General features: G+C 43.9%; 1 protein-coding gene across 2 annotated transcripts in view; it reads left to right on the forward strand.

The window, feature by feature from the left end:
• Window positions 1–12,919, forward strand: part of plch2a (phospholipase C, eta 2a) — a 328,352-nt gene that overhangs the window by 287,062 nt on the left and 28,371 nt on the right. For both annotated transcript variants that reach the window (XM_072244834.1, XM_072244833.1), the window contains 3 exons: window positions 1,503–1,587; window positions 5,098–5,244; window positions 5,813–5,892. In XM_072244834.1, coding sequence (XP_072100935.1) covers window positions 1,503–1,587; window positions 5,098–5,244; window positions 5,813–5,892 — 312 coding nt within the window. The remainder of the gene's footprint in view (window positions 1–1,502; window positions 1,588–5,097; window positions 5,245–5,812; window positions 5,893–12,919) is intronic.

A 12,919-nucleotide genomic window follows, 5' to 3' on the forward strand; every position in this document is an offset into this window, starting at 1 on the left:
GTACAAACTCCTTACAGGCTGTGGGCGGGATCGTACCCCTGACCTTACAGGTGCCACTGTGAAGCAATTGCACAAACTGCTGTGCTACTGTACCACTCTGACATTAGGAGAGCAGATAATCTGACCGAGGGTCACGGATCATCTACTTGAACGGCCAAGGGTCTGTTCGCTTTCCAGTTGGTCACCAGAAGAGTAGGTGGGAACTGTCCTGGGAGATCAGAGGTTGGAGGTCACATGAGAAAACCACCAAGAGTTGTCCAACTGTCCCAACCCGCAGTCCAAGCTCAGTGCGCTAATAAATCTCCGGGCTTGTGAGTCTAGAACTTCCTCCTTACAATAAGATTAATGATCAAAGGTAATGGAAAAGCAGGACTGGTGCAGTTTTATTATGCTGGAGTATACACCAATTTAAGATCTAGATCGAAATAAATGTAATTTGACAACAGAATGGGCTTCAGGAGCCAGAATGGGGGACACAGCAGTGCCTCTGCCTCATAGCCCTCCGGAGCTGAGTTCAGACCTGAGCCACAGTGCTGTTGGAGTGGAGTTTGCAGGCTCTCCCTGTGACCACATAGGTTTTCCCTCAGGCTCCAGTTTCTTCCTCATCCCTAAAACACATGTATTGGTGTATTAACCCCAGTGTGTTGGTGAGTTGGGGGAGGAGGGGACGTTGATGGGAATGGGTGCTAGGGTAGGATTTGTGTAAACGCGGGTGTTTGAATGGTTGGCACAGACTCAGAAGGGCCAAAGGGCCTGCTTCCAAGCTTCATGACGCTGGTTGAAAGGCTTGCTCAGCACCCATGCATTTGCTTCCTTCTAAGATGGATGACGACGGCGGGGGTAATTCCCCTCTCGGTATCTGATGGGTTAAGGCTGACAGGACCTCCTTAAAACAGGTCCCTTTGCGCAAGCCGCCCAGTAACTGAAGGATGGACATTGTCAAAGTCAGATTTTGGTTTAGGTTGGTGGGATGCTTTGATAAGTCCTTGGTTATAGCATTTCCTCTCCTAACACTGTCCAATTTATTTACTTATTTAGAGATACAGCACGGTAACAGGTCCATCTGGCCAAACGAGCCCATACTGCCCAATTATACCCACGTGACCAATTAACCTACTAAATTGTACACCTTTGGAACTTGGGAGGAAACTGGTACACCCAGAGAAGACCCACAGGATTACAGAGAGAACACAGAAACTCCTTATAGACAGTGGCAGAATTGAAACTGGGTCACTAGCACTGTAATAGCTTTACGCTAATCAATAGATTACCATGGAGCTCTACACCTCTATAGTAAACCAGTGATTATGGCATTGGACTAACAATTCAAGGAAAACCCCAATGTGGGGCATTTGAAAATCTGAATTTGCCCTGTTCACTCCATGAGGTGCCAGCCCATTGGATCTATAATGGCAACCATTTCACACCACAGCTGAGGGGTAAGTGGTTCTAAACCAATGACTGCGATCTTCACCGACACTTTTGCTCGTTTTGTTCCGTAGATAATCGACCCGTTTGTGGAGGTGGAGATAATCGGCTTGCCCGTTGACTGCTTCAAGGAGCAGACCAGAGTAGTGGATGACAACGGTAAGCAGAGCAGGGTGCTACACCAGTGTTGGGTGGGGAGGAGAGGTCTCTATGGGTGAACTGGGGGCCTGCGACTCACAACTCCATTGGCTGGGTGAGATTTATAATTGGCTTTAAACTTTAAACGAGCACTTGAATCGCCAAGGCTTAGAAAGGTATGGATGAGTGCTAGTCAGTTGGCATGTTGGGCCAAAAGGCCTTTTTCAGTGCTGGCAAACCCTATGACTTCAGTGCTGTTGTTAACTGAGACATGGAGCAAGGAGGAAACCACCCATCTGTGCTGAGTACAGAAGTTTGTCTCTTCAGTTGTTTATGTGGAGACTGTGTGCAGGGTCTATGAGAATATCCATATTTTTCGCAGATGAATGATACCATGAAGTCACATGAACAGGACTTGAAATTTCTGTTCTTATCACTTCTGCCTTTTTTTTGTTTTTGAATCCATTTCTAAGTTTTCAGCTATTCATCCTGATGGTGTATGCCCAGAGCCAAGGACCAAGCCATTGTCAGGATTCTGCTGCCACTTCATTCATCCACCCACTAGGTGGCACCCAACACCAGAACAATAGTCAGCTCGGTCAACAGCCAGTGTTTGCTGACCTCTCAAAGAGTCCGTGGAAGAGGCACAAAGATTTAACATGAGAATATCCACCGACTATTAAGGAACCTCCTGAATTTCAACTGCAGGAAACAAGTTTTCTTTTGTATAACGCTTCTACAATTTCAAGACGTCCCACCAGGTTTTTAAGTCAGTGAAATTCTTTCACAGTAGTAGTGTATGAAAACAGGAGGTACCCAATGAAGTGGCCCTTGAATGTCTGTTTGTGGTCTACACCCCAGGGTTCTGAAGGAGGAAGCTGAAGAGATTGTGCAGTCATTAATAATGGTCTTTCAAGAATCACTAGATCGTGGTATGGTTCCGAAGGACTGGAAAACTGCAAATGTCACACCACTCTTTGAGAAGAAAGGAAATTATAAGCCAGTTAGCCTGACTTCAGTGGTTGGAAAGATGTTAGAGTCTATTATTAAGGATGAGGTTTCAGGGTTCTTGGAGGCAAATGATAAAGTAGGCCAACGTCAGCATGGTTTTCTTAAGGGGAAATCCTGCCTAATAAATCTGTTGGAATTCTTTGAGGAAATAACAGGCAGGTGAGACAAAGGACAGTCAGAAGGTATTGTTCACTTGAATTTTCAGAAGACCTTTGACGTGAGGCTGCTTAACAAGATAAGAGACCATAGTAATACAAGAAAGGTGCTAGCATGGATAGAAGATTAGCTGATTGGCAGGAGGCAGAGTCAGAATAAAAGGTGCCTATTCTGTTTGGCTGCTGGTGACAAGCAGTGTTCCACAGGAGTCTGTATTGGGACTGCTTCTTTTCATGTTATATGTTAGCAATTTGGATGGTGGAATTGATGGCTTTGTGGCCAAGTTTGCAGACAGTACAAAGACAGGTGGAGGGGCAGTTAGTGTCGAGGAAGCAGGGAGTCTCCAGATGGACTTGGACAGATGGGAAGAATGGGCAAAGAAGAGGCAGGTAAAATATAGTATAGGGAAGTGTATGGCCATGCTCCTTGGTAGAAGGTAAAAAGGCATAGACTATTTTCAGAACAGGGAGAAAATTCAAAAACCAGAAGTGCAAAGGGACTTGAGGGTCCTAGTGCAGGATTCCCTAAAAGTTAACTTGCAGGTTGGGTTGGTGGTAAGGGAAGTAAATGCAATCATTTCAAGAGGGCTAGAATATAAGAGCAAGGATGTGATGCTAATGGTTTATAAGGCCTTGGTCAGACCACACAGAGTATTTTGAGCAGTTTTCAGCCCCTCATCTAAAAAAAGATGTGCTGGAATTTCTAGAGGGTCCAGAGGAGGTTCATAAGAATTATTCTGGGATATAAAGGGTTAATGTACGAGGACCATTTTTATGGCTCTCACTGGAGTTTAGAAGAATGAGGGGGAAATCTCATTCAAACCTATCGAATATTTAAAGGCCTAGATAGAGTGAATGTAGAGAAGGTGTTTCCTATAGTTGGTGAATCTAGGACCAGAGGGCAGAGCCTCAAAGTAGAGAGGTGTCCATTTAGAACAGAGATGAGAAGGGATTTCTTTTTCCAGAGGGTGGTGAAGCTGTGGAATTGAGCGTCTCTACCAATGCTTCACAATCCCTAGGGTTGAGAATTCCAGAGCTTCATCACCCGCTGCGAAAAGAGGTCTCCACATAGCTTTGTTTTAAATGAGTGCCTCTTACCTTGGGATTATATTTCCTCATTCAAGAAACCCCCTCACCAACCAGTGAAAACATCTCAACATATACCATGTGATGGCTCTTAAGATTACAATAAAATCACCCATCATTCTTCGAAACTTTAAGAATACAGATGTTCGTGATAGGATGTTTCTCCATCCCAGGAATTAACCTGGAAAATTTCCTTTGGACTGCCTCCAATGCTACCCTATCCTTTTCTAGGTAAGAGGACCAAAACTGTACGTATTATTCTAGTGTGGCATCATCGATCCTCAGCAAACCACACACCTGCCCCCCACCGCCTGTAATTTCCCTATTTCTTTGCTTCACCTTTCCAATGAAGGACAAAATGCTATTCGCCTTCTAAACTATACAGCACAGCACTTGGAGTACTGTGTTCAGTTTTGGTCACCTCACTATAGGAAGGATGTGGATACTAAGAGAGAGTGCAGAGGAGATTTACAAGGATATTGCTTGGCCTTTTCTCCTCGGAGCAATGGAGGATGAGAATCAACCTGATAGAGGTGCATAAGATGATGAGAGGCATTGACCGTGTGGATAGCCAGAGGCTTTTTACCAGGGCTGAAAATACGAGGGGGCATAGTTTTAAGGTGCTTTGAAGTAGGTACGGGGGATGTCGGAGGTAAGTTTTTCACACAGAGAGGGTGTATGGAATGCACAGCTGGCGACAGTGGTGGAGGCAGATACAATAGGGTCTTTTAAGAGCCTCAGATAGGTACATGGAGCTTAGAAAAATAGAGGGCTATGCCGTAGGGAAATTCTAGGCAGTTTCTAGAGTAGGTTACATGGTCGGCACAACATTGTGGGCCGAAGGGCCTGTAATGTGCTGTAGATTTCTATGTTCTACGTTAAGCTACTTGCTGCACCTACCTGATAACTTTTTATGATTACCTCAAAGAACTCTGAGTGATGAACTAACCTGCAATATTTCTCCATTTAGATAATAATCAGTGTTTTGCTTTCTATGACCAAAGTGCGTGACCTCACATTAAACTCCATTTGCCAGCTTCTCACCCACCCAGTCAACCTAACTGCATCCTATTACAGAGTCACAATATTTTTTCATCACACCTTACCTTTTCTCACGTCAGCATACATTATGCGCTCACATCTCCAGACAGGGACTTGACTCTATAATTTATGGGCTCTGACCTGCGGCTGAGCCTTAAGGAACTGTGTGGTTGTTGGTAATCCAGTATCTTATACAAGGCCTGGCCATGCTCTAACAGGGTGACCTCATGTGTTGCAGGATTTAACCCAATGTGGGAGGAGACACTGGTGTTTACACTACACATGCCCGAACTTGCACTGGTACGCTTCCTGGTCTGGGACCACGATCCTATTGGTCGCGATTTTATTGGTCAAAGAACTTTGGCCTTCACTAGCATGATGCCTGGTAAGTCAGAGAATGTCCCCGTATCTCTGGAGAAGCGCTCAGTAGCTGGGTGTTAAGCACACAAAATGCTGGCGGAACTCAGCAAGCCAGGCAGCATCTCTGGAAAAGAGTACAGTCAATGTTTCAGGCCGAGACCCTTCAGCATGACTTGGGCTGAAACGTCGACCGTACTCTTTTCCATAGATGATGCCTGGCATACTGAGCTCCTCCAGCATTTTGTGCGTGTGTGTGTGTGTTACTTGGATTTCCAGCATCTGCATCTTTTCTCTTGTTTGTAACTGGGCGTTTGCACATGTTTGTTCAGCCAGACCAGTTGTGGCCTGGAAATGCCGCTAAATGTAACACTCCCAGTGGTCAGGCTCCTGTGGGCGCAAGAGCACTGTGTGTCAAAGGTTCCGGGGAGAAGGCAGGAGAAAGGGGTTGACAGGGATAATAAATCAGCCATGATAGAATGGTGGAGCAGCCTTAATGGGCCAAATGGCCCAATTCTTGTTCCTATGCCTATGATCTTATGGCCTTACCTGCAAAGAGCTGTATTGCTAGCTTCCACTTCCTTCTCTCTCCACAGGTTATCGGCACGTGTACCTGGAGGGGATGGAGGAAGCCTCCATCTTTGTTCATGTCGCCATCAATGACATCAGTGGTAAGGTGAGTGCCTCTTACGACAGCTTTCACATCCTTCCTCTCGGCAAGCAGTGAAGGGGGTTTGGGTGAGGTTCTCAGTTCACACCTCTTTATGAAGAAGCTGAGACTGATTTGGTTCTCCAGTTTTCTAAGTGATCTATTAGTGTTGCCACAATACTTTGGTGTTGGTTACACTGTCTGATTGTAGAAGCAAAGCAGATGCAGGCCTGGCTGATTATGGGCTGAAGCCCCAGTGGGAAGCCCAGGTATATGCGACCTAGTGAAGTAATGGTGACACAGGACTGCCCAGCCTGTAGAAATCCAAGGTGCCCCACACTTGTCACAGCAACTTTACAACTCACTTTGCCTTTGGTTTCCTTAGTTGGTGCAACTCTTCATCCCATCCTAAATAAGCATCGGTCCCCAAGGCAAAGAGTGGATGAAGCCCAACTCATACAAGAGTGAGAGAGTGGAATAAAGGGGGGTGGTGTGGTCAGTGCAGATAACCTGCCCCAGTAGTGATCCATCAGGTGGGAGAAAGGAGTGTAATGGCACGTTTGACTGTTAACCCATTCAGTGCTGATTGGAAATTATGTTCCCATTGAGTTCACCAGTTCTGCCTGAGCTGCATTCGGGTATTGTTGGTTAACCCTCTCACGATGCTTATTTTTTAAATATAATTTCTGTGTTCATTCAGTTGGTTGCTATTTACCTTGTAAGGATTAAATCAAATGCAGTCGAGCCTGAATGAGCTACAGTTAGTTGTATGTCACTCAGTTAATGCCCTGGACATTTCATATTTGCTCTAGAAAATTTTTGGATAGAATACCTCCTCTGTGTTCCAGAAGATCCTGGGCTTTGCCCCCCTGTGTTCTAGATGGCCATCACTCCCCAACCCATGCTGCAGAGTTCTAGATCTTTAGCGGGTCTTCCCTGTGTTCCTCAAGAACTTGTGCCAGTTTCCCCACCTAATGTTCCCGAAGAGTTTATTCGTCAGGCAGCCCAGCCTTGTTGTTTTAGAAGCAGATTTTTTTTTGGCCTTCTATGTTCTAGAACAATTCCGGCTGTCCATGACGTCACAGACCTGACGGAAGTTGTCATGACACAATTACAATTATGAATCGGCTTTGAAGGGAAGAGTATTCATAATTGCAAAATTTCTCAGCAGCTTTTCATGATATTTCTGGAAGTGCTTTATGAGTCTGAAATTGAGGTAGTCGTCCAGGCCATGTGGGAACCAGTGCAGTGAGCTGCTCTTTTCCCCACTGATTCCAATGACGAACACTACTCCTTATCCTTTAATCTTCAGCTAAGTCAGATCTGGGAAAGCTGGAATAATACCAGCTATTCAAATAATCAGAGGTATTGAACAGTGCCAGATAAATATGGCAATGCATTTCTCTGCTTAAAATCCCTTGCCTTTCAATAAAATTCAGGAATCAGAGTGCTGGATCTATTTTAATTAAGAGACATCTGCACTAGAGAAGGCACGAAATAAGGTGATGATTAAAATCAATCTCATTCAGTCAGTTCTGTCAAAGGAAAAGGCTTATACAGCCAAGACACCCGGCAGCTCCACAAGTGACAGAAGGGCTGGATCTAATCAGTTGTAGGTAATATTTCTGAGACAAATAGAAATTGTTTTTTTTTTTGATAGTGTGCTCTAAGATTAGAACACAGCTTTAATCTTCTCCTCCTTGGAGATGTGTCTGTACGTCCTTTTGCTTTGTTCCATTGATGAATGCACAAGGCCGATCTGTTGGAGCCTGAGCTGAATTGAAAATCTGTATCATCTTAGAACAGGGGAAAGATGTTAACACACATCAGTTTGGACGAGCAGTGTATTAACAGCCTTTCCCATAAGTGAAACTGACATCCTGATTTTGTTCTTCTTCATGCATTGTTCAGATTCTTAATGTTTGAAGACAAAAAATGATTATTTCTAATTTCAGAATCTGTTAGACACATTCAGACTCATCCATTTTAGTTTCACCCATTTGTTTTTAATTCTGTTCGTTGAGAGGATGGGTAGCTCACTGGAAAGCCCCAGTTTTTAATTGTCCTTTGCCTTGAGGATTTAGCTGAGGGGGAGTTCCAGGACTCTGACCTAGTGATAATGAAGGATGTGCTTCCAGGTCAGGATGTGTACTCTTAGAGAGGATCCTGCAGGTGATGTCTTCACTAATCTGTTTTATTTTATCCTTATCGACAGTGAAGATGCTGGCTTTGGTAAATGTAGTGCAAGGGACAGGGGTGGGTGGTAGCCTGATTAGCAGGGCACATTTGCACACCTTGATGCAGTGGATGTCTAACCTGAGTGAGGAGGTGCTGATAATGTGGTGATTCTGTTCCAGATAGTGTCGCGGTGCTTGACTTCTGCGACGCCACTTCTCCAGGCAGGCGGAGGGTAATTTCCATGCTTGCGAATGGATTATTGGAGCTCTTTCATAGTAACCCATACAAAATTCTGGAGGAACTCAGCAGGTCAGACACCATCTTTGGAGAGGAATAAACAGTTGACGTTCTGGGCTGAGACCCTTTGGAGGGTCTCGGCCCGAAACGTTGACTGTCTATTCCTTTCTGTAGTTCCTCCAGCCTTTTGTGTATGTTACTCTAGACTTCCAGCATCTGCAGAATCTCTTGTGTTTATGGAGCTCTTTCATATCCCATAACAACACAGAAAGAAGCCACTTCGGCCCATCCGTCAGTACTTGTGGATACTGGTCCACAAGGTAATTCCAGTACCTCCATTATTTTTCTCTGTATCGATTCCCCTATTAACTTCTCCCAGATTCTACCAGTTGCCTACACATAAATGAGGTATCTACCATGGGCATGTTTTGGAATATATGAAGAACCCAGTGCACCCAGCGGAAGCACATGAAAAACATACAAACTCTACACAGACAGCACCAAAGGCCAGTTTTGCTGGAATCGTGTGGGCTTCTGTTCTCCACAAGAAGTAAAATGGCTAAGGAGTGATTTTGACATCTGTGCAGGAGAGACATGGAGTCAAATACTGCCAGTCATTGCGATAGTATTATCACATCTAAATCCATATGGAATTCAGGGAGAACAGTGGACAAAAGAGACAGCAGATGCTGGAATCTGAAACTAAAATAGAACACTCGAAGAACTCAAAGATTCAAGCAGCATCTGTGGAGGCAAAATATATGAAATGTTTCATGTTGAGACCCTGCTTCAGGACTGAGAGGAGAGAGGAAAAATTGCCAGTCTACAACAAAATGAGCAAGGGATGGGACAGAGGCTGGTAGCAATAGGTGAAACCAGATATGGAGGGGATGGTGGGCAGGTGGAGGAAGAAATGGGAAAGGTCAACAAAGGGGAAAGACAAATGAGTGGATGGGAGATTGTATGTGTGGGAAGGGTTATCTGAAAATGAAAAATTCAATGCGAGCTACCCAAACAGAATATGAGATGTTGTTCTTCCAGTTTGCATCGGGTTTTTCCGTAACAGTAGAGAAGGCCGACAAAGGGCAGGTCAGTGTGGGATCGGAAAGGAGAGTTAAAATGACATGCTCAAGATGGCCATAGTGGGCAGACCTCTTGTGCTCTGTAAAATGCTTGGCTCGTCTACGTTTGGTTTCACCAGTATAGAGGAAGACACATCACAAGTACCAAATGCAGAAGATCACGTTGAAAAAGGTGCCCCACCTGGAAAGGCTTTTTTTAAGTCTCTGAGTGAGGATGAGGAAAGAATTGAAGAGGCAGGTTACACCTCCTACAAGTGGTGAAAGTGCGGTGGGGCCACTGAGGAGCAGATCAAGGAGACGTGAGGGGAATATATGACTGGGAATTAAGTGATGTTGAAGTTGGCAGACAGATGGGAAGTGGTTGCAGGATCCTGAGTTTTATAAATGAAAGCACAGAATACAAAATCAGGACAGTTTTATGGAAGCTTTCTGAAACACCAGTGAGGCATAACTCAAGTAGTGAAATATTTTGAGACTGTAGTAAAACTGTGAAGTCCTTAAAAGATGGTACAGAAATGTTGTCCCAGGTACATATAAACTGGGGAAACCAAGGTTGTTCTCCTCAGAACAGAAAAGATTGAAAACTGGTTTGACAAAATTGTTCAAGATTAAGAAAAGTCTGAAGGACTATAAAAAACCTACCCTGGCAGAAGTATTTATCTAACTTTGCAGATTTAAGGTGATTGGGAAAAGAGCCAGGTGTGACAAGAGAGTCATACTCACACTGTGAGTGGTTGTGGCCTGAAGTTCACTGTCTGAGAGGATAGTGAAGACAAATCCATTCACCAAAAGGGATCAGGTACAAGTATTTGCAGGGACATGGGAGATAGGACTGGCTGGAATCCTGCAGAGGGACAGCGAGAGTCAATGGGCTGATCAGCCTCCTTGTTACTGTAACTCCCCCAACGCTTCAGGAGAATCTTAGCTCAGAATGTTTTGGCACTGTCACAGGGGCTGATCGAGACTGGCATCTCTGAAGTAAAGTAAGCCCATGGGGCAGTGTATAGAGAAGACAGTTAGAGGACAGATTTTGTAGAACTTCAAGGCAAATAGCTCCTTAAGTGGTAAATTCTCTGCAATTCTATGCTAATGTCTATGTAATTCTACCCTGAGTTCAGCAATATATCAGCAGGGGTTCCATGCTGCCACTTTGCTAAAATACTCAAAACTTGAGCATTTTTGAAGTAAAGTTGCTGGAAGAAAATTCCTGCCAAGGGTGCTTTACAGGGCCCTGGTGAGACCACGCCTGGGGTACTGTGTGCAGTTTTGGTCTCCAAATTTGAGGAAGGACATTCTTGCTATTAAGGGAGGGCAGTGTAGGTTCACAAGGTTAATTCCCGGGATGGTGGGACTGTCATATGTCAAAAGATTGGAGTGACTGGGCTTGTATACTCTGGAATTTAGAAGGCTGAGAGGGGATCTTATTGAAACATTTAAGATTATTAAGGGATTGGACACGCTGGAGGCAGGAAGCATGTTCCCGCTGATGGGCGAGTCCAGAACCAGAGGCCACAGTTTAAGAATAAGAGGTAGGCTATTTAGAACGGAGTTGAGGAAAATCTTTTTCACCCAGAGAGTGGTGGATATATGGAATGCTCTGCCCCAGAAGGCTGTGGAGGCCAAGTCTCTGGATGCTTTCAAGAAAGAGATGGATAGAGCTCTTAAAGATAGCGGAATCAAAGGTTATGGGGATAAGGCAGGAACTGGATACTGATTGTGGATGATCAGCCATGATCACAGTGAATGGCGGTGCTGGCTCGAAGGGCCGAATGGTCTACTCCTGCACCTATTGTCCATTGTCTGTTGTCTATTGCTTGGGGGAAAGTCTGTTTGCATGTGAGGTACTCCCTAGATAACAGATGCGTGTGATCACTGGGATATTAGTGCTATCAACCAATTGTCAGGAAAGATCATCATGGAAAGAATTGGAAAGAAAGGAGTTCAGTGCCTCGGATCTTTGGGAGTAAACCTTCTACTAAAGGCACAGAGGTGGTAAATTAGAACTGTGGGTGAAGATGTGTGATACTGTGCACATGAAAATATATTTTGATGTGCACCAATCATCTTTTTAATTTCTATATTAAAGTCCAAAAGCCCCATAATGAAAATTTCAAAGTTTTGTAGTAGAAAATGAGTTACTATTGAAATCTCTGAATAGGAGAGGGGAGGGCGACATGAATAAGTTAGGAGGAAATGAAAGGGTAGTAACAAAGAAGGTGAGGGAGAAATTGACAAGAAAAGATTGACAGAAAAGGTGAACAGCAGCCTGCAGCACAAAACAAGAGTTAGTAAAAGCAGGACAAAATTGAATTTTGTATTTTAGAAAGCAGTTGCAATAAGATAGATGAGTTAACAGCATAGACTGCAACCTATGAGTATGGTCTGAAAACTATTACAGAGACAGGGTGATCTAGACTGGGTGCTCAACAGATTATATGTTGTCCAAAAGGAACAGTCTGAAACGAAAGGATACAGGGTAGTATTATTAATCAAGGAAGAGTTCAGAACAGTGTGCAGTGTGATATTGAAGCAGTGAATGGTAATATAGGATTATTTTGGGTTGAAATCATAAATATTAGGCCTAAGAAGACATAGATAGGACCCCAGAACGTACCCTCTCGATAGGATGGAGTACAAATGTGGAAATACCTAGGGCATATTTGAAGGGGGCAAAATTCTCATGGGGGATTACAGTATATTAACCTTGTTAATATACGCATTGATTCAATGAATCAATCTGGCAAGGAAGAATTCATGGAGTGTGTCAGGGATTGCTTCTTAGAACAGCATGTTATGGAATAACCTAGGAACAGGCTAGTTTAGATTTGGTCATGAGTAATGAGGAAGGATTCATAAGGGTTCTCGTGGTTAAGAATCCCCGAGAAGGTGGAGACCACAATATGGTAGATTTCCAGGCGCAGGTTGAGGGTGAGCATCGTAAGACCAAGACCGTTGTCTTGGGCTCAATTAAAGACAATTATAAAAGTATGAAGATGGACTTGGAGAACAAGCTAAAAAACAAAACAGGTCAATAGATGAACAGTGACAGATAGTGAACCAGCTGGTCCATAACACTCAGCAAGAGCTTATCCCAATTAGAAAGAGGGATTCCATGGAAAACAGGCACAATCTGTAGTTAATAAACAAGGTCAGGGATAATGTTAAGTTGTAAAGTTAGTAGACAAAGAGTCAAGAGCTGGTGGTGGCCAGAGAACTTGGAAGTTTGAAGATCCAGCAGCAAAAGACTAAAAAGTTCATTAGAAAGAAGAAAATTGATTATGAGAAAACAAGTGTGTAATATAAAAACAATAAGAATTTCTATGGATATGTAAGACAGGCTAGGATAGGTGTGAGAACAAAGAGAACAACACTGGTAAATCAATTTACAGGAAACACAGAAATGAAAGATTACTCTTACTTAAAAAAAACTTTTTTTTTGCTTCTGTCTTCACTGTGGAGAACTCTGCAAGTATCCCAGAGATAACAGATGGACTAATTCCAAATGACAGGCGGAACCTGCAAAAGCCTCCATCACAAGGGTAAAAGTGGACAAATAC

The sequence above is a fragment of the Mobula birostris genome, chromosome 27 (genome assembly GCF_030028105.1).
Source record: "Mobula birostris isolate sMobBir1 chromosome 27, sMobBir1.hap1, whole genome shotgun sequence".
Lineage (NCBI taxonomy): Eukaryota > Metazoa > Chordata > Chondrichthyes > Myliobatiformes > Myliobatidae > Mobula > Mobula birostris.